At 31.6% G+C, this 23,075-nt stretch overlaps 2 protein-coding genes across 2 annotated transcripts in view; one reads left to right on the top strand and one right to left on the bottom strand.

The window, feature by feature from the left end:
- Positions 1-1,250: 1,250 nt before the first annotated feature.
- LOC110026211 (kinesin-like protein KIN-4A) lies at positions 1,251-17,173 on the top strand (the record flags this gene model as incomplete). The annotated part of the gene is given in 21 exon segments (XM_020727073.1): positions 1,251-1,485; positions 2,284-2,430; positions 2,561-2,710; positions 3,641-3,894; positions 4,755-4,942; positions 5,030-5,154; positions 6,134-6,170; positions 7,326-7,417; positions 7,525-7,638; positions 8,009-8,122; positions 8,533-8,623; positions 8,986-9,101; positions 13,005-13,076; positions 13,198-13,291; positions 13,594-13,625; positions 13,726-13,823; positions 14,024-14,086; positions 14,595-14,816; positions 15,134-15,296; positions 15,950-16,105; positions 16,645-17,173. Coding segments are annotated over 21 exon segments (2,694 nt in total). The 3' UTR covers positions 16,888-17,173.
- A 3,103-nt stretch (positions 17,174-20,276) lies between these two features.
- Positions 20,277-23,075, bottom strand: part of LOC110026219 (polyadenylate-binding protein 2-like) — a 12,282-nt gene continuing 9,483 nt past the window's right edge. Inside the window, exons 7-9 of the mRNA XM_020727086.1 lie at positions 22,151-22,327; positions 21,875-22,081; positions 20,277-20,713 (exon numbers count right to left, since the gene is read on the bottom strand). Coding sequence (XP_020582745.1) covers positions 20,468-20,713; positions 21,875-22,081; positions 22,151-22,327 — 630 coding nt within the window. The 3' untranslated portion in view covers positions 20,277-20,467. The remainder of the gene's footprint in view (positions 20,714-21,874; positions 22,082-22,150; positions 22,328-23,075) is intronic.

The raw sequence follows: 23,075 nt of genomic DNA, 5'->3' as shown, positions 1-23,075 counted from the left end.
ATTTCTATATGAAATACTAATTGATAAATTAGTGTATGCTTAATAGATATTTATATGTTTAAATTTGAATTAAAAAAATTTAGAAAATAATGATTTTATTTTCAGCCATAAATGAGTGAAATTGAAAAAATATATTATTTTTATAAAATGCAAAATAATGTTAATTTTTAATTACATTCTATTGAACATGAGAAATATTTTGATTTTTTTTTATAAAATTTTTTAAATAAATTTATTTATTTATTTTAAGCAATCAAATGGAGCTTATGAAAGAATAATTCAGTTAAGTTATCAATTTAATCAGGTTAGGACAATATTAATTATACTCGTGTCATAATTAATAAATAGTATGGTACATGACCAATTTAAAAATGAAAAAAAATATTAATTTATTTCTAATAAAAAGATTCTATGAAAATAAAGATAATAATTATTTGACTAATACTAACTAAGAAAATTATTTTTAAATTTTATGATGGAAAATATGTTTTTATCATTTTAATTACAGTAAATATCATATTTTTTAAGTTTTTTTTGTAACAAAGTCAATAAATTATTATTTTATATTTTAAATAAATATATTTAAATATTTTTAAAATTTAAATTATTATAAAAAAATATTTATTATTGCTAGATTGAAAATAAATTAATCAATGGTATAATTTAGGTGAATAATATCACGTCCAGTCATACAACTGTTTCATGCCGCATCGGTGTCAGGACCTTCCAACGCAAATTTTTCCTTGACAAAAATCAGAATAATATGCTTTAAATATAATTATGGCCGTGTTTTATATGTCATTTCATCAAAATTAAAAAAGGGTTTTTACATATGTACCATTCATAATATTGAAATTGATATTTATGTAAGATAATATTAAAAGCTTATATATATAATTATATTTTAAACCTTTCAGATGTGGCTGTAAAACGTCGACTTTGTCAGTTTTAACCCTGTTTCTTTGCTTTCGCTGCCCTGCATGTTGGAAGAAGTATGAACATGAAGTATAAGAAAAGAAACGGAAAAAAAAAAAAGGTTTTTGGAGATGAGAGAAGCTTCATCTGTAAAGTACGGGTACTGTAATTCAGTAAAAATCGAGTTTTTAGGAAAAAAATGGTCGTTGGAGAAGGGCCAAGCGTCCTCGGTACTCTCCCCTTCTCTCCACTGCTACTAACTACTACCATGCCCCCACAACGCATGCCTTCTTCACGCTGCAAACACCGGTTCTCCGGAACTTTTTGTGTGGTTATCTGATCTTCGTCTCCGCGGCTCCATCTTCTTCTTCCTGGAATTCTGATTCTTGGTTTTGGTTCGAGGTTTTATGGTTGTGCGAGAGTGGAGTTTGGGGGGTTGGTGACAGAATGACGATTGAGAACGGGGAGGATTGCTGCGTGAAGGTGGCGGTTCACATCCGGCCGCTCATCGGCGATGAGAGGATTCAGGGATGCAAGGATTGCGTTACAGTCGTCTCCGGCCAGCCGCAGGTGCGCGATTTTGGGCTTTTGTTCTGGATTTCATCGTCTTCTATTCATTGATTGATTGGAGATCTGGGAGTGAAAAGTTGATTTTTTATTTATTTATCTCCAATGGATTTGATCGATTTGATCTCTCCTTGAATTCGAATTCACTTAAAACACGAGGGCTGCTTAGTTACTGGTATTGGCATCTGATGGAATTTATGGAATCCCGAGATTTGCTGAGAAATTGTTTTCGGTTTTGTTATCTCTGATTGCTTGTTGAGGATCGAATTGGTAGTTGTTTGTTCCCAAATTCTCAGTGGATGCAAGAATAAAAAATAAAAATCCCTCTTTTCTTGGTTTTTTTATTTATTTATAAACTTTCTGCAAAATACTCTTTTTATTTTCCGGCTATATATTTTGGGAAATTTCAATGTTCTGATTTCCTGTTTCAAAAACTCAAAATTTTGATCAGAATAATTTGGCATTCTCCATTCTTTGCTCCCATTTTTTCTTCTCGTTTTTCTTTCTTCTCTGCATTTGATATGGTTAATAATGAATCCTGATCCTGATTTTATCAGTATTTGGTTCATTCTGCTTTTCTTCATCAAATGTTCTTTTATTTTCTTGGATTTTGTTGTTCTTGTTATTCCATTTTTACACCTAAATTGTAAGAGATTGATCTTCAAAAACCTGATCTTTATATTTCCTCTTCCAAGTGAATTATTCAGTTGGATGCTTATTTTTCTGTTAAAATTGTGATTCAATTTTCTTCTGGATTAGTAGTGATTCTCCATTGTTTCCATCTACTTCTTCTCTCTACAGATACAAATTGGCACTCATTCTTTTACTTTCGACCACGTCTACGGCAGCACTGGTTCTCCACCGGCAGCCATGTTTGAAGAACTAGCTGCTCCGCTCGTCGACAGCTTATTCCAAGGATACAATGGTACAGTCCTCGCTTATGGTCAGGTTAAGTCCTCTTCATCTCAAATCTGTCGTAATTCTCTTGAAGAAATGTTGAAGTAGCACTATGTGGATATATGTGTAATTTAAGCCTTGCGAGAAGGGGGAAAATCTGAACTTTTTGAGGTGTAAACAGACTGGTTCTGGGAAAACATACACTATGGGAACTGGAGGCAGAGATGGATCTCAAACTGGAATAATCCCACAAGTTATGAATGCATTATTCCACAAGATTGAAAACCTCAAACATCACACTGAATTTCAGCTGCGAGTCTCGTTCATTGAGGTGAGTCAAAGCTTCTTCTTTTCTCTTTTCCAGTTTATTCTTTTATTGTTTTTTTCTTTCTTTTTGATTCATGTTATGCATATATAGGTTTGTAGCATTCTCATTTGTTGTGTTACTTAGGGGCTATTAGGGATCACTTTTATTTTTTATTTTATTTTGTTTATGTTTTGATTTGAAACAAAAATATGTTTGACACATTCTATTAAGATATGTTGTTGTTTTTAATAACACTCAAAACACCTAATGGGTCTTTTGGGACCGCTTTTGTTTTTTATTTTTTATTTTTATTCTGATTTGTTCATGTTATGATTTTGAACAAAACATGTTTAGCTATTTGATTTAAAGATGGTTGTTTTTAAAAATATTCAAATTTTCTAAGAATTGTGTTGAGTGTTTTAATAAATGCTAAATTATTTTTAGAAACAAAAAATAAACCCATATAAAAAATATACTAAGCAAACATGTTACTAAAAACAAAAACAAAAACAAAATTATTCCCAAACAAGCACTAAAAGTTGTTTTGAGTGTTTCTAAAAACAAAAAGTAGAAACATGTAAAAAATACACTAAACAAACACGTTTCTTAAAAATAAAAGTTAACAAAAACAGAAAAAACAAAAACAAAAAACAAAATTGATTGCAAATATTCCTTCAAAATTGATATTAGCCTTTTTCATAGCCTTTTACTTCTTTGGTTCTAAGGATATAATTCCTCTTATGGAAAATAAGGTAATTAGGGAAAATATTTCGTGCTTCTAACTAAATTCAGCATTTGGTTATCAACCCATTGCTTAAAAGCATATATATGGTATTTCAGACTATTTTTCAAGCATAGATAAAACATTTATGCTACTATCACCTCAAGTTGAAAGTGTAAAACCATAATGACTAACCAAGCAATGGGACTAACTTGAAATAATATGATGTGAAGGTTTTGAAGGAAGAAGTAAAGGATCTATTGGATCCTGGATTGGCAGGAAAAGTTGAGCCCGGCAATATGCATGTTGCTAAGATTGCTATACCGGGGAAAACCCCGATACAAATCCGAGAGGGTTCGAATGGAGTCATCACTCTTGCAGGGTCTACTGAAGTTGATGTTCGAACCAAAAAGGAAATGATTGCTTGTCTCGAGCAGGGTTCTTTTAATCGTGCAACCGGAAGCACCAACATGAATAACCAATCAAGGTAAATTACTTTTGTTACTTCCTTTATATTGAATATTTTTTATGACCATAGAATTGAATTTGTTACAAAGAGAGGCCATATGTTTTCTCCTACACAACCAATTGGATTCATGAGCAACTTAGTTGTTTTAGGAATCCAAACTAAATTAAGTACTTTAACAACTATATAAAGTTACAGATATTTGAAATTGAGTAAGATTTTTAGTTTCTTAATATTTTATTATTGACTCTTTATGAGTGGCTATTTATAGCTATAAATAGTTATAAATAGCCTTTATAGTCTCAATAATGGGGCCATAACAATTTTCTAATCTTGTTAAATTTTAAGGGTTTGTATTTCATAATAGTTAACATACCAAAGCTTTCTAAGGCCTAAAAATACTTGCTTCCTACTTCTACATACACTACTTTTTTAATTACCTTACTATTTTCAATCATGCTTCTCATTTAATAGTTCCTCTTTCAATCCTTATTTTTCTATTACTATTTACTAATTGACCTAGCTTTCTTTGTTGATAGTAATATATGTTCTCATTTGACTCTTAGTTTTTTTTTTTTTTTTGGTTGTATTCTTTCCCCTCTGTCATAATCTACATCTATGCACTCTTTATTGCTTGAAGATTCTTTTTAAACTACCATTGGCATTTAGCAATATTAGTAGTGTCAAGAAATTACATTTCTGACTCTCCGAAGTCGATACATTTGAATGAAAATTTAGTCTCTAATTTTGTGATGTCTACAATTCTCTTACTCAGTCAACTACCACGCTATTTCAGTAGATTAATAGTCTAATACTCGCTTTTTAATATTTATTGTCATTTCTTTTAAATGTTTTTAATATTTTTTTTCTATATATAATAGTCGTTCCCACGCCATCTTCACAATCACATTGGAGCAGATGCATAAACCAAATCAAATATTCTCTGTCGATGGCATGCCTCTCGAGGATATAAATGAGGATTGTCTATTTGCAAAACTCCATCTTGTTGATCTCGCCGGATCAGAGCGGGCCAAGCGCACAGGTTCAGATGGTCTACGATTTAAGGAAGGTAGTTTGTATTCCTAATATTTCTTGACGGTTAAAAGTTGCTCTAAAAATTTATAATATTGTTTCCTTGTATTTTTTTTATTTTAAGGTGTTCATATTAACAGAGGGCTACTAGCTTTAGGCAATGTAATAAGTGCTCTTGGTGATGAGAAGAAGAGGAAAGATGGTGCTCATGTTCCTTACAGGGACAGCAAACTTACTAGGCTTTTGCAGGTATCTCTCATGATTTTCATGCTATTTATTCTAGGTACAAAGTAAAGTTTTAATACTAACTGAAGTTTTAGTTTGGAACTCCCTTATGGAGTTTTTATTTAAAGATTATAACCTTTTTTTGACAAATTTATTTTCAATTAAACCTTTGTGCATGCTTTAAGACTACAGAATTTCAAATTGTAAATTTAAGGCTTATGTAAAGTATGGAGAAATCGGTTTTCTGGAATTTAACTTTAAATTCACCTCTATTGCCTAGAAGTGCATAGTTGAAATTCTATAAGAGTTAAGTGAGGCCTGTTTGGTACTGTTAAAAAGAAGGTGCATTTACATACCATAAAATTCTTATGTATTTACATATCCAACACCAAAACTTTAAAATTTACATTCATAACACTCAAATCTATTAACTTTTTAAAATTCAAATGCACCTTTTTATGCATATTAGTTTATGTCACCATGGTGTTGTAAATATAAATATCAAACTTTAAATGTTAGATATTTAAATTCATAAGAATTGTGTGGTATGTATGTAAATCTCCAAACAAAGAATTGGCTCTGATGAAAATTTGAACAATGGTAAGTTTATAGTTCTCGCATTTAAATTGAGTCTCATCCTCTCTGCAATTTAGTAGCCAACTCAAGAAACAGTACCAAAGTTCTTTTCAACACTATTTTTATTGCATGGATCCGATTATCAGATTCAATTATGAACAAAATATACTTTTTTGACCTTAAAATCTATCTTTTTGAAGCACCTAACATGCTTAAAAAGTTTATTACAATGAAAATTTATCCATTTAGTAGCCACTGCCCTCTTGCGCTAATTTTGATAAGGATAGAATGATAAATTTCAAAACTTGATTGATACTGTTCATAATTGAGCTTTGAGTTGGAATGCGTAAATTTTGATTAAATATGGGTTTTCTTGTTGAATGCATTGTTTTCTCTTATTATTTTTGTAATTTAAACTTGGTTGCAGGATTCACTTGGTGGAAACAGCAGGACTGTTATGATAGGTAACTAATCCTGAATTTGACTCTGAATCAATGACTAGTTCTTCAATATTTATGACCTATTGCTGCTTTATCCCTTCTGAGTCAGCATCTTTTCCAGCATCCAAATATTTGGTGAGGGGAGGCTTAAGACCATGAGATTTTCTTTCCATCATGGATTAGAGAAAAGTGTCAAAATGGTCCCTTGACTCTTTGAAGTGGGTCATTTTAGTCCCTGAATTTATAAAAATGTCAATTTAAGTCTGCAGACTCTTTTAATGTGAGTTGAATTGAAAACGCACCTGGCCTGTTTGGGTAAATTGCGTTTTGGCAGCTTATGCGTTTTCAAAAACGCAGAAAACAGCGTTTTCACACGAAGCTTATTGGCAACGGTCTGGCTTTTCCAAAAAAAGGAAAATTTGTAATAGCCATCGCACCTAGCTTATCAGTAGATTATTTTTAATCAGCTCATCAGCCTATTATTCAATAAACTACAGCTGCCCCAAACAGACCCTTAGTCTGCAGACTCTTTTAATGTGAGTTGAAATAGTTAATAGTAAGACTATTTCATCCCCCATTAAAATAATCTAGTGGCTAATTCTGCGTTTTTATAAAGTTTTGGACTAAAATAAGCTTATGTAAATAGTCAGGGCACTATTTTGGCACTTTACTCTCATGGATGATATAGATTGTCTTAACATTTTTAATGCTGTCTTTGGTTGGACAGTAAAAAATCTTTTGGTTTTTGCTTTCTTTTTTACTCCAACGGATGCTTAGAATAAGCACAGTAAAAAAAAGGTTTTTAAAGATGATAAACATCATCTACATTTAGAAAACAAGTGAATGCTTGGTTGATAGTAAAAAATCTTTTTTTTCACAATTTTTTTTCCTCCAACAACTGCTTGGAAGAAGCACATTAAAAGAAAAAGAAGGGTTTTTGAAGATGATAAACATCATTTACATTTTAGAAAACAAGTGGGTGTTTGGTTGGAAAGTAAAAACTCTATCTTCTTTTTCAACATCTTTTTGACTCCAACAGATGCTTAATTAGAACAAGCACTACAAAAAAAAATACATTTTTTTCAAAGATGATAAACATCATCTACGTTTTAGAAAACAATTACTTTTGCGCTGCATAAATACTTTCCTAATTGCATAAACACTTTTTTCCTCCGCCAGCTTGCATCAGTCCGGCAGACATCAATGTTGAGGAAACTCTTAACACACTTAAATACGCTAACCGTGCTCGAAACATTCAAAATAAGCCCATTGTAAGCTCTTTCTAATTGTTAGTTTTGATGTAATTTTTGCTCTAATGGAGCTCCTTTCTTTAGCATGGAGAAGCTTTTGTTTACTTAACGTTTTTTTTCCCTTTCAGGTTAATAGGAATTTGATGTCGAATGAGATGCAGAGGATGCAGCAACAGCTAGAGTACTTGCAAGCGGAACTACTATGTGCTCGCGGCGGAGGGGTGTCGAATGACGAAGTTCAGGTTTTTATTGAGCTATATGTTTCTGTATTATTATTGATATTCTTATTAAGGGCATTTACTTATATAGCACAAAATTCTTATCTATTTACATATTCACACCTAAACTTATATATTTACAAACATAATACTCATTTTTAAAATCACATAAAAAATGGCACTTTTATCACTTTCTAAAAGTGATAGTACACCTTTTAATGTGTAGGTTTAAAGTACTAAAGTTCTATTTATGTAAATATGAAAGTTTAGGTGTAAGATACGTGAATATATAAGACTTGTGTGCTGCGTAGGTAAAATTCCTTTATTATTATTATTATTATTATTATTATTTGATATTATATGGCTTTAAAATTGTGAAAATGTCATCCTGTAGGCTCTCAAGGAGAGAATTTCATGGCTTGAAACAACCAATGAAGATCTTTGTCGGGAACTCGATGATTATCGCAGCAGATTCTCTCTACCAGAACATTTTACTACTGAGAATCAAGTATGTCATTGGATAATCTTTTATTTCCTTTTGTATTTTTTTAGAGCCATGAACATACATCCCATTCAATTCCTACGTATTTACATATCTCCCATCTAAACTTTGCTTTTCACATTTAAACCATCCAAATCTTTCATATCACATAAAAAAAATATCACCATTTTAACTTTTAAAAGGTGAAAGTTACCTTTTTATGCATGGTTACGGCTGTGTAAGTAAAAATTGAAGTGTAGGTGTTTGATATGTAAATACATGTGAATTGAGTAGTATGTAGGTAAAGCTTCCTTTTTCATCTTTGTAAACTTTATTTTCAATAAATTATGGCCGTTTACTTAATATCAGACAAGATTTGTACCTTATGATGATATGAAACAAAATTGCATAAAGATTGTTTTTGCCATTTATTTCAGAAATATAGAAGCAATTTAGGCCAAATGGAAGGGTTGAAGAGAAGCTTGAGCACAGAGTCTTTTGACTATCAAATGGCTGAAAGCCTCAGAGGTATGCTCCTTTCACCTTTATTGTAATATTTATTTGAGTCAGCCTGCTTCCATGCTCTCATTATTTTGTTCTAAAACTTGAGGGGCTGTTTGGGGTCATTTTTATTTATTTTTGTTTCATTTTTTATATCTTGATTGAAACAAAATATGTTTGGCTATTTGATTAAACTATAATTTTTTTTAATAATCAGAACACCTAAAAGTTGTTTCCAGTGATTTCAAAAACATTTTAATTTGCAAAATAAAAACATGTAAAAAACACACTAACCAGATAAATTTTTAAAACAAAAACAGAATTAATCCCAAACAAATCCTAAACATTTTCCTTAAACATATTTTGCTATAATTAGCTCTAATCTGCAGGTGATAACTATAAGGAGGTTGATGAAGAGGCAGCCAAAGAATGGGAGCATACTATGTTGCAGGATACGATGGGGAGGGAATTGAATGAGTTAAATAAACGTCTTGAGCAGAAAGAGGTAATTCTCGATGATCCACATTGAGAATTTTTGCTTCGCTTGTTCCACAAATAATTTTACAGACTAATGCTATAAATTTTTAGATATAAATTTCACCATTGCTCGAATTTAATTAGTAATTTTAACTAGTAATTCTCTTAGGTTTCATATAGTTACAAATATGCATGTGAAGTAGTTTGGAACGCATTACTTTTCATTATTTGCATCAATCCAAAGTATAAATGATTTGGTATTTGAGTTATCTAAAACTTCTAATTTATGTATAAACGTTTTTCCTTCATGATTTGTAGGCATCTACTTGTTTGATGCATGAAAATAGATAATATTATAACTAACGAGCTTTTTTCCACTATTTTTCCTCATCCTCATATAGTATTTCCAACAACCACAAAATGTTTTAATTTAACGACAATAGACTATTTTTATACATAATGGAAAGCTAATCAAGTGTGAAGAAGCAATGAAATAATAATATTTTAAAGCAAGAGGTTGGGTGTAAGGAGAGAGGAGGGAAAAATTGAGTTCTCATGCATTGTTATACAACAAACCAAGAATTTCATTTTTAATTTGGTATCACCATATTCAAGTAGGCTAGGTTTACCCAAATTTCTCTCTTTGATAAGCTTAGGGTCTGTTTGGAGCAGCTGCTGCTTATTGAATAATCTGCTGATAAGCTAGGTGCGGTAGCTATTACAAATTTTTATTTTCTTGGAAAAGCCAGACCACAGCTAGAAAGCTCCCACCGCACCTAGATAAGTGCGGCGCGAAAACGCTCTATGTCACGGACTCGCATGTGAAAAGAGAGATTATTGAGATCCATATGAGAATGGAAATTAGTACATTTAAAAAAAACAGCAATTGAATTTCTCTTATACTAGTTGTGATCCTTACTCATAAGCCTAAGTTTTTGTGTTGATGAATGCCAAGCCAACAGTATATTGGATTCAACTCGAGCCTTCAATTTTCCACACTCCTGACATTGCATTGGCATTAAGTATAAAGAAAGACGAAGCTTCTTCTTACCTTACCATGTTGTGTCAAGTTTTGTAAGCTTGTGTCAATTTCAATTCTATTGTGAGACGTTTTTGTTGGACTGATGAGGATGTTATATTTTCATAATAAGAAGCTGTTTTTTTATATGGTGGCCTTTGTTCTTTTCTTTCACATTGCTGAAATTTAATAAACATGACAACCATGCTTAATACATTGCTACATGAATTTCTTAAAATGGCAAGAATAGTTTCTCTTTTGCAAGACCATATAAGGATTTAGCTTGTTCGAAGTGACACTAATGTTACCCTTAGTATCTTGATTAAATAAAAATTCTCCCTTTGCATGTTTTGATAACTCCTTTAGCTTTTTTGGCTCATTATCATTTTCGATAGAGGAATGTAAAAAAATATATGTATAAATTAGTCAATAAAGAGAAAAAAAGTAAAAATTTAATTATGTAAAGTTTATTAAAAATGAAAATAAATAAAAATGATTTTCTTAGAGGAAGACATATGTGGGTGAGCTATTTTGATAAAATTTTCAATGATATTTCTGAAAATATAATTGACCTTTGTGATCTTAATATCATTAATAACAATAAAATAATTTATTTTTACTGTCACATTAGTAAAAAAGACATTGAGGAGACTTTAAAGAAAATCAAGAGTGCAAAATCAGTAGGACCTGATAATATCTCAAATGAAGCGTGAAAATGATTTGAGAGTTTCTTGGCTTACCAAACATTTGAATATTCTTTTAAGAACTAAATGGATGGTTGAGGATAGGAGGAAGAGTATTTTGGTCCTCATTTTTTTAAAAAAAGTGGATGCACAAGAGTGTACAAATTATAGAGAAATTAAGCAGATGTGTCATACTTTAAAATTATGGGCGAGAGTAATCGAACATAGGTTAAGATATGATACAAAGATTTCTCATAATCAGTTTGGATTTATGTAGTTAAGGAGGATCTACATATGATTTTTCTTGGTATAGCAAAACTTACAGTAAGGTTCTAAGAGAAGTCTTTTGGAGAGTTCGAGAGAAGAAAGGTGTTGATATGACTTATATTCAAGCCGTTAAAGATATGTATACTAGAGCTGTTACTAATGTTTGAACATAAGGAGGATTGACCAAGTATTTTCTTATTTTAGTTGGATTACATTAGAGATTGACCTTAAGCCAAATCCTTTTTCTTTAGCTATGGATGTTCTTATAGGACATTACAGGAGGATGTACATTGGTGTATGCTTTCCACTGATGATATCCTTCTTGCGAATAATACTATAGAAAGAGTTCAAAAAAACTTGAATTATGGAGGCCTACATTGGAGTCTAAAGGCCTTCATTTGAGTAGGTGTAAAATTGAATACATGGAATGTACTTTTAGTAGTAGTAACTTTAGTGACAGAGTTGTAACTATGGGTTATCAAATCATTAAAAAGTGAGATCATTTTAGATATCTCGGGTCTATAGTTCAAAGTGGTGGTGATACATACAGGGATGTTATTAGTAGAATTCAAGTTGGTTGGTTGAAGTGAAGGTATGCATCAGACCTACTGCGTCGTAGAAAAGTACTGCTTAGACTAAAAGGAAAATTTTATATGATGGCGATGAGACCTGCAATGCTCTATGGCACAAAATATTGGCCTTTAAAATTGAAGCACACAAAAAAGATAAGTGTTGCTAAAAGATGACAATGATTAGGTAGATGAGTGGCTTGACACTTAGAGACAAAATGTGAAATGAAAATATCCGTGATAGGATTGGCTTAATTCCAGTGGTTGACAAGATTAGAGAGAGTCGTCTTAGATGGTTTGGTCACATTAAATGGCGATTATCTGAAGATCCTGGAAGGAGAGTATATATTTTAGATTAGACTTATATTAAGAAAGACATAGTTAAAACCTAAAAAAATTGGTCTTAGAGTATAAAAAATAACTTTAATTTGTTAGAATTAGATTAAAAATATGACGCTCAATAGGGCACAATGGAGAAAAAATGATTCATTTACCTGACTCCACTTAGTGGGATAAAGGCTTGTTGTTATTGCTAGTTTTTTCTTTTATGGGGAATTTTGTGTTAAAATTTAGAATGAAAAGTATGAATTATTTAATTATTTTGTAAAATAATAATATTATTCTAGTTATAATTAATTGTTGTGATGTCAAAATGAGCAAAAATGAACTAGTATTTCTCAATAACTTTAGTATGATGTATAAATTACATGCATTATGCTTTTGAAGGTTGAATTTTGTGTTTACTTTTTAGAAGCTTTGTAGAATGGTTTATGCAAAATAATTTTTAAATATCTCATGAAACAAATCATGGGTGGATAGAGAATGAAGATTTTCAATTTTAAATAGCTGGGATAAGCTAAACCCAAGTAGTTGAATATGGCTAATTATCTTGAAGATCAATTCTTTGATAGAAATAAGTAGAGTTCAAGCCGAATTGATGATAAAATAATATTTAATATTTGAGGATTTCAACAAGAATTTAGGAATTAACATAATCAGAAATCAAACCAATTACTTTTCACAAAGTCAGGTAAATCACCACAAACTTTTCGATCCAAACCCAAAAGAATTTCGATCACATATTCAAACAATGCATAAATTGCACTCTAGCTGAAGCTGCAATTAAATTGTTTCTTTGAATTGGCTAGAAAATACAACTTTGGTTGAATTTTTGATTTTTTTTCCACTTGCAAAAGCCTTATTTAATAATTCTCTTTCAATACTGGCTTTGCACTTGGAACATCTTTAGTTGTATTGCAATTTGTATGTTGTATGAGTGCCTTTCACTATATAATTTTGCAAAATGAAATTTTGCATTATGGTTCCTTCTTTTAATATATATTCATATGAAAAGTTAGTACTTTGTTTTGATCTCAATGCATTCCCTGGATCAGTTAAGGAAGGAAGGTAGGAGAAATGAATATGAAAGACATAAACTTCAAGCCTTGAATCAGAGACAGAAAATGGTAAATTAAAAACTTTCCATTTGAGAAATTCATGTAATTCTTTATTATAAAATGGATCTTGTAGCTGATCCATCAAGCATGAAAAGCAATATAATAAGATTTTTCAACATTGTTTTTTCAGGTTCTTCAGAGGAAGACAGAAGAGGCTGCCATGGCCACCAAAAAGCTGAAAGAGTTGCTCGAAGCTCGCAAAGCTTCGGCAAAGGATAATTCCGGTTTGCTTATTAACTTTATGCCTTCTATATTATTAACAATTTTATTTTTATAAGGGGCATTTACATACATATCACTCAATTCCTATGTATTTACTTATCTAACAACCAAACTTTAGTTTTTTTACATTTATACCGCCCAAATTTTCATATCCCACATAGATAAGGTGAAAAACATCTTTTCATGCATAGATAAGGTGAAATTTATGTAAAAAATGAATTTTAACTGTTAGATATGTAAATACATAGTAATTGAGTGGTATGTCTGTAAATCAATTCCTGATAATAATATTTTTTGTTTGCAGTTATGTCAAATGGAAGTCCACCAGGAAGTCAGGTAACCACTGCTGTGTTCTGTTTGTAACCTTTCTTAAACAAAATTTTATGAAATAAAAACATAATTTACACATTCTGAATTTTTCTTCTGCAAAGTACAGATGAATGAGAAGCCGTTTCAGCGGTGGCTCGATCATGAACTTGAGGTCATGGTGAACGTGCATGAGGTTCGCATAGAATATGAGAAGCAAAGCCAAGTGTATGTAAAACTGAGAAGCCGTTTCAGCGGTGGCTCGATCATGAACTCGAGGTCATGGTGAACGTGCATGAGGTTCGCATCGAATATGAGAAGCAAAGCCAAGTGTATGTAAAACTAACTAAGAATATTAAAGTATTTCTCTCCGAAGTGGTTCAAGAGAACTATTTTGTATCTTTTCTGATTGTTTTATTTTCTTTCAGACGTGCCGCCCTTGCAGAAGAGATTGCTATGATCAAACAAGAAGGAAAGAATGGGCAGGCTCGGTAAATCTTATCTAAACAAAAATAATCAAAATGATCTCTCAAGTATTTGCAAGGGGGGCAAAATGGTCTCAAACTATGTAAAAGGCCAATTTAGCCCCAAGAGGATTGAAATCGGAACTAAAATAGTCTCTAGATTGTTTAAATGGGGACTAAAAATGTCCGTTGGGACTATTTTGTTTCTTATTTAAATGAGAAAAGTGTCAAAATTGTCCTCTAAGTCTTTGTAGCGTAGTCATTTTAGTCCCAATCAGGGCTATTTAAGAGTCTGGAGGCTAAGTTGATACTTTTATAAACTCTAAGACTAAAATGACACTATTGTAAAAAGTCGGAGGACTATTGTGGCACTTTACTCCTATTTAAATAGTCTAGAGATTGATTGACCTTTTACATAATATGAGACCATTTTCGCTCCTTCAAAACAATTTGGAAACCATTTTGGTACTTTTTTTCTACTATCTAATTTTCCTAAAAGGAATCTAGCGCTGACATTTAATTTATTTTCTACCAGAGTGTCCAATATGTCGCCAAACGCAAGATTAACAATGCTCACATCGCTTGAGAACATGGTGAGCATGTCATCAAATGCTCTCGTAGCGATGGCCTCTCAGCTTTCGGAGGCTGAGGAACGAGAGCGAGCATTCACCAGCCGTGGTCGGTGGAATCAATTGCGATCAATGGGAGATGCAAAGAATTTGCTTCAATACATGTTTAATGTTGCTGCCGATGCAAGGTAGGCTCCAAAATTTTTTAGAAAAATTTATGTATATACCACTCAATTCTTATGTGTTAACATATCTAATTTTTACATACAAGCCCGCCTTACCTATGCATAAAAAGATGCATTTCAATTTTAAAAAAATAAAAGCGGTGGTATTTTTTATGTGATATGAAGATTTGGGTGTTATAAATGTAAAAAAAATAAAGTTTAGTTTTTAGATATGTAAATACATAATAATTGGATGGTACGCATGTAAATACCCAAATTTTTTTCTTATTTTACTTGATCATGTCTAAAGCAATCTAATGATGGTAATTTAAACCAACCAGATGTCAGTTAAGGGACAAGGAAATAGAGATGAAGGAGTTGAAGGAGCAACTGAATGAGCTCGTTGGTATTCTCCGACAGAGCGAAGCAAAGAGGAAGGAGCTCGAAAAACAGCAAACATTGAAAGAACAGACCGTTTACATGGAAATGGCGAATACGCCTCCGGTAATGAAAATCTCTATCAAGTTCAATTTATAAGATTTTTGATGAAAAATAGAAGTTAATTCAACACAATGTGGTTTTATGCATATGAAACTTTTACAATTTATTGAAATAGAAGTTAATTCAACACAATGTGGTTTTATGCATACTTTTACAATTTATTGAAGGAGCATTTACATACATATCACATAATTCTTAAGCATTTACCTAATCTAATACCTAAACATTCATATTTATATGCATACCAACCAATTCATCAAGTGCTCTTAAAATCATGGGGCATTTACATGCATACCACTCAATTCCTATGTATTTACGTATCTAAAAACTTCAATTTTTACATTTATATCATTCAAGATCACATAAAAAATACCAAAATTTACTAAAAACTTCAATTTTTACATTTATATCATTCAAGTCTTTCACATCACATAAAAAATACCAAAATTTTAACTTTTAAAACGTGAAGCACATGTTTTCATGCATAAGGTGGTATTTATGTAAAAAATTGGAGTTTCTAGATATGTAAATATATAGGAATTGAGTGGTATGTATCTTAATCATCCTGAAAACATTATCTTTGAACCCAAAAGTTGTGTTTTATTTGATATTTTTAAAAAGCAAAATTCATCATCCTAATGAATTCATTCTCTCAGTCGAACACAAATGGTTCATTGAAACACTCGGCTGACGAAACCAACACGCCGGCTTCTCCAATCGCCATACCTGCACAAAAGCAGCTGAAATACACACCAGGCATCGCGAACGGGCGAGGAAGAGAAACCGCAACCTTTACCAACCAACCATTAAAGGTTTAACTCATCCCCTTTAAAGCTCGGACATATGGCACATAATTCTTGTAAATTTACATATCTAACGCCTAAATTTTCATATTTACACACATAGCTCTAGAATCTTTAATATCACATCAAATTTAGCACTATTACCACTTTTTAAAGGTGAAATATGTATTTTCAAGCATAGGTTTAAATCACGAAAATACTATTAAATATGAAAGTTTTGATGTGAGCTATTTATACACATAAGAATTGTGTGCTATCCATGTAAATTTTAAAGAGGCATTTACACAAATACCATCCGATTCTTATGTATTTTTACACTCCTAAACTTTACTTCTTACATTTATGCCATCGAAATCTTTCATATGACTAAAAAATATCACTATTTTAACTTTAAAAAAGTGAAATACACCTATTGATATACATGTAAGGTGGCACATTTGTAAAAATTGAAATCTACGTGTTAGATATATAAATACATAAGACTTGAACCGTATGTATGTAAAGCTTCCAAATCTTGAAATTTACAAAATAGTTATTGTTTTGTGTAGCTGGTGCCTCTTGGTCAGGCATCCATAGGTAAGAAGATGGCAGTAGGAAGCCAAGGAGGAAAGCTATGGAGATGGAAAAGGAGCCATCACAGATGGCTAATACAGTTCAAATGGAAGTGGCAGAAGCCATGGAGGTTGTCTGAGTTGATAAGGCTTAGCGACGAGACGATCGTTAGAACGAAGCCCAGAATCTTACCAGCTCGAGACACGAATCTTCGACGCACGACCCTCATAGATGCCTAAACCTCCTAACTATTTTTACAGGGTTTTTACATAAGATTTATAAGAAAGGCTCTGACTGAATCAAAGCTCTCATGGCATTGGTGGCATCTTTTGTAAATATGATGGTGGCGCCTTCCTTCATATTTCAGTTGGTGAAAAATGAGATTTTTTTTTTTTTTTGATTTTTTTTTTTAGTTTTATAGATCTGTATGGAATTTGTATTCCTTTGGTTGGTTTTGTTATATTGGTTTTATGCACTGGAAGCATATTATTGTAAAGTGATTTTAATGTCAGTGTTCCTCCTCTTTACTTCTACCTTCAATTAGTATGATGATTTCATGATATTGAAGCTTCAATGCTTGGGATAAATTTTCTTATAAGAAAAGAAAAGGAAAAGATCATTATTGTATGATTGAATTAATAGAGTTGTTCAGCTTATTTATTGCTTCTTATGGATCTGTGAACCTAACTCTCAGAAGGTGGGACTGAAAAGAATTTGAAGTTTTACATTTTTCATCTTCCTTCTTCAAATAATAGTATCCCAAATTCTTATGGTCTGTTTGGAGCAGCTTTATCGATTTGAACAAGCAGTTATGGAAATGTTCCACATTTTGTCAAGTCAGGTTGTAAAATGTAGCTTATCATTATAATTTTTTTGAAAAAGCAAGCATAACGTATATTACTAAGTGTATGAAGGTATGATGAAGCATCGTACCATTACATGACGCTGCCCTAAATGAAGCCTTACTTGCATAATCTTTAATTATATTAGACTATAAAAATGCAAAAGGGATAACTTCAAATTTTGAGCTCTTCGCTTCAAAATTTACTGTTACAAAAACCTCTGAAGCCATTTTGTTCTCAACTCAGTGTATGTATATTCATTTCTTAAAATTAATCAAGTATTTATAAAAATATTTACACATTAATTTATATATTATGACTCATTTATAGTATATTTATTAATTATTAATTATTAATCCATAAAATTATTACAACAACAACAAGCCTTTATCCCACTATGTGGGGTCAGTTACATAAATCCTTTTTGTCCATTACGTCCTATTGAGTGCCATATTTTCATTTAATTCTAATAAATTAAGATCAATTTTTATATAATATGCCCAAATCTTTCTAGGCCTATCTCTACCTTTCTTAACATAATTCAAATCTAAAACATTTACTCTCCTAGTTGGATCCTCCGATGGTCGATGTTTGATGTGAACAAACTATCTAATAAAACTCTCTCTAATTTTGTCCACCTCTGGAGCTACGTCAACCTTTTCAGAGATATATTCATTTCACAATTTGTCTTTAAGTGTAAAGCCACTCATCCGCCTAAGTAATCTCATCTCGACAACACTTAACTTAGTTTTATGCTTCTCTTTTAGAGGCCAAAATTTTATGCCACCTACTTAGTTTTATGCTTCTCTTTTAAAGGCCAAAATTTTATGCCACCTTATAAAATTTTTCTTTCAGTTTAAGTGGTACTTCTCTATCATACAATAGGCTCGAAGCATTCATCCACCTATGCTTCTCTTTTAACATGCTGCAATTTTGTATGCATTACTAAGGTTGATTTAATACACTTTACTTGAGTTAAATATTTACTTTTTTTTTCCTTTTTTATACTAATGTTTAATACACTTTACTCGAGTTAAATATTTACTTTTTTTCCTTTTTTATACTAATGATTTCACTTTCTTTAGTATCTAATTTATTATAAAGATCACTAAAAACAGAATTTTTAACATCATGGATTGTTCACTTTGACTCCCTACGAGTCATTTAAATTTTTTTTTTCAGTTCTCTAAGCTTATTACAATTTATGTTCTCTTGCACATTATTTCACCACAAACTATTTTTATTTATAGAAAATTTTCTTTTTGATTATCCAAGTACAACTTTTGTCATTTATATAAAATAGAGCTTGTTACTTTATCCCACATAAAGTTTGGTTCTTCACGAGTATCCCAAATCTTGAAATCTTGAAATGTACTTATAGAAGTTTACTCATAAAAATAATTTTATTTATCTCTTAAGTGCCTCCATCTAATTCTATGACAATGATTCTTAGTATTATTTATTTTACAACTCTTTGTCTTAAAATCCAAAACTAATAATCGATGTTGAGTAGTTGAATTATCACTTTTATATTCTCAACGATATCTTTTTCTCATAAGAAAATAATCAATTTGTGTTTTATTAAATCTATTATTATAAGTAATGGTATGGTAATCTCTTTTCTTGAATAAACGCAAAAATAAAATCTAATATGGCTTTACCTTCTTCATTAATCACTCCAAAACCATAGTCATCTTGACTATTTCTAAAATCTTCTACCACTCTATAGACATCTCCATTTAAATCTTTTCTAATAAAAATTCTTTCGCCAAGAGATATCATTTTTATTAATTTTTCTAAGTCATTCTAAAATTTTTCTTTAAAACCTATATCTAAACCTACTTGAGGAGAATAAACACTCATAATATTAAAAATCTTAATATCAACAACAATCTTAAGGGTTATAATTCTATTTTCAACTCTATTTATTTTCAATCTACAATTATAATTACACAATTTCTAATGTGACTCTTACCTTAATACCAAAAACTAAAACGTAAGCTATCAATTTCCTAAGTATTTTCTTCATCCCATTTAGTTTCTTGAATACATAAGATATTTATTTATCTTTCTATGAATAATAATATCAACTAATTTTATTAACTTATCTATAAGAATACCTATATTTGAATGCCCTATCTTAATATTAATTTCATCGACAAACTTTTTTACTCACATCCATCTTTAATGTGAAAATTCTTACTTATTTGACATTACACCCACGTGCCGGTGTAGTTGCATTTGCACACTTTTCAACGTATTCAAGACATACATTGCGTCGCTTATGAGAGACGTCCTAGCATTGACACAATGATCTAAATAATCTATTCCATGATTCTTTGATAAATTTTGCACTAAGTGTCGACCACCTAACGCAATCCTTCATTTTTCACATCCGAGGCTTAAGACTACAATGACAGTATTATTCATAAAACTATTAAAATCAACAAATAAAAAATTAATAAATCATGAACACTACTCATCTGCTTGCAAACCTCACTCCCCCTCTCATTTCACCCCAACCATCTCTTATATGATGCCCGAAACCCTCAATATGCAATCACTAATACTTATGTATTTGATTAAAAAAAAAACCAGCTTGTAAATTTAATTTGTATAAAATAATTAGATACAAATTCAGAATTTATTTAGAAAATCTAAAAATTCATTTGCATTTTCAACTTGTCTATAAACTCATTTAAATACTCATTCTCTTAACATAAACAAATCAATCTTGAACATCATGTGAAGGATAAATACCCAAAACAAGAGAGAGAGAGAGCGTGAGAAAGGAGAAATAGAGCATAAGTCAACACATAACGATCTTTTCAGAAAACGCAAAACACAAACATGGTCTCACGGCCAAGCCATACAAACAGGTGTCACAATCAAATGAATGCCAAATCAAACAAAAGCAAATATTTAAATGATTCATAAGGTACGATAATTATAATGATTATTATTGTTACTTGGGAGTTCAGGAAACAAGGCCAGGATTGAGAGAGAGTCCGGCGAGCTGATCCGTGGCGGTTCGGAGTGGGGGCGCACCAGCGCTATCCTTGAGGACCTCCAGAGCCTCACCAACCTTGGCCTTGAGAGCTTCGGGAGACTCCAGCAGGTGCAGAACTTCCGTTTGATCCAATTCCAAAAGCATTCCAGTTACCTTTGCTGAATTCTCACGCTCCATCTCGTACACCAGAGGATACAGATTCTCCCCAAGAATCTGCAACCAAATTAATAATATATTAAGTAAAATTGCAGCAGGTTAACAACTTTATTGCGGCTTTCAACTACATTTTTTTGGGGCTTTTACATGCATACAACCCAATTCTTATGTATTTACATATCTAACACCCAAATTTTACCTTTTGCATCCATGCAACCCAAAACTTTCATATCATATCAAAGATATAACCATTTCAAATTTTAAACAGTGAAATATGCATAAGATAAGCTGGCATGTAAATACATAGGACTTAAGTGGGTATGTATGTAAATCTTCCCAAGTTTTTATAATTAAATCTATTATGATCTGGTTATTGTAAGAAAATCACTCTTTGATCTTTATTTTATGACAGCTTTAACAGAATCGTTTGTTTTTCATAATAGTTTTAGAGACAGCTAGAGGCACGCCAAACAAAACCTAAGAATAAATTTGAGGCAACTTTCTCATAGCTGTAGTTTTTCAGTAACAATAACAATCCTCATTCGCTACAGTTTTTTTTTTTTAATTTTATTTCGTGCAAATTATTATGGCTGCAAAAAAAACCTTAGCAACCAAATCTACTAGATTGTGGGGGCAATTACATACATACCACATTTCTTATGTTAATACATATCGAACTCATAAGATTTCAATATTTAGGTACATAACACTCAAATCATTAATATCACATCAAAAATATCAAATTTATTTATTTTTAAAAGTATAATATACATTTTCATGTGTAGGTCTATGACACCAAGTGTTCATGTAAATATAAAAGTTTTGGTGTTAGATATGTAAGTACGTAAGAAGTGTGTGGTATGTAAATTTCCCAAGATTATTAAACACCCTAACTACTAAAAAGAACTACTTTTCCTAAAAACGGTACATAACACTCAAATCATTAATATCACGTCAAAAATATCAAATTTATTTATTTTTAAAAGTATAATATACATTTTCATGTGTAGGTTTATGACACCAAGTGTTAATGTAAATATAAAAGTTTTGGTGTTACATATGTAAATACGTAAGAAGTGTGTGGTATGTAAATTTCCCAAGATTATTAAACACCCTAACTACTAAAAAGAACTACTTTTCCTAAAAACGGTTCCAAAACAAATTTACAAAAAGTAACAACCGCCCCCAAAGGAACCTCGAGTAAGAAAAAAAATGTACCATCCTCTGCTGATCTGGGGTTGCATTGGCAAGAGCCGTGGTCATCGAATCAACAGAAGTTGTCTGCATCATAGCACCATCCCCTGCCGGCCAACCCCCCATGTCATAAGCAGATGGCATTCTGCCTGTGAAACCGCCCGGCATCGGAACATCAAACCCATTTCGTCCGAGAGGGTAACGATAGCCACCACGTCCTCGAGGAAGCATCTGAAATTCACAGGCTTGTAATTAGCACTCATGGCTGTCAAAGAAGAATATCAGCGCGAAAATACTCACCTGATGATGCACAATTGGGAGAGGCCGTTGTGGTTGGATTGGACCCATCGTGGGATGTATGAGACTCGGTCGTTGAGCTTGCGGAGCTTGTTGACCCAATGGCATTAAGAAATTTGGCATTGGTACCCCTCCAGGTCTGACTCCGGATAGTAACTGCTGCTGGAAGCCAAAACCAGTCTGCAAGGAATATCAGTTTAATTTAATTTATTCATTGATGTCCAGAATTTGCTAAATATATGGTTTAATTGTGGTTAAACTTAAAAGAGTACTAATATGGGCAGGAAAAAATAGGAACATTTATGTCCATAATACACAATTCCTATGTAATTAGATATTTCACACCTATACTTCAATTTTTACATTTGTCACTTTACCTGTGCATTAAAAGATGTATTTTATTATTTAAAAATCAAAATATTGATATTTTTGATATGATATGAAAGATTTAAATTATATGTGTAAAAAAGTAAATTTTAGGCCTTAGATAAGTAAAGAATATACACCAAAGGCTCCTGTACAAACTCGCACTCAAGCTGAGCACTCCAACAAAATTCAAAAAAAGCTGAACTTTTTTGACAGCAGAACGTATATGCTGTGGCTTCCTGTCGATTTATAAAAGGAAGATATACATACAAACCACTCAATTCTTGTGTATTTATATATAGGACTATCAAAATGACTCATTATTCGCAAACAACTCGTATTTGGCTCGTTGTTCGCAAACAACTCGTGTTTGGCTCATTAAACAGCTAGTGCTCGATTCATTCGCTAAACGAACGAGCCAAACACACATTTTTTTTGCATTTGATATACAAACAAGCTCAATATAAACAAAGATTTGCTTGCTCATATTCGGCCCAATTTGGCTAGAGATAATTATATATATATATATATATATATATATATATTTTCTATAAAAAAATAC

Source organism: Phalaenopsis equestris, unplaced genomic scaffold (assembly GCF_001263595.1).
Source record: "Phalaenopsis equestris unplaced genomic scaffold, ASM126359v1 Scaffold000359, whole genome shotgun sequence".
Taxonomy (NCBI): Eukaryota; Viridiplantae; Streptophyta; class Magnoliopsida; order Asparagales; family Orchidaceae; genus Phalaenopsis; species Phalaenopsis equestris.
Note: the sequence above shows the minus strand (reverse complement) of the source record. Positions and strands in the feature narration are given on the sequence as shown.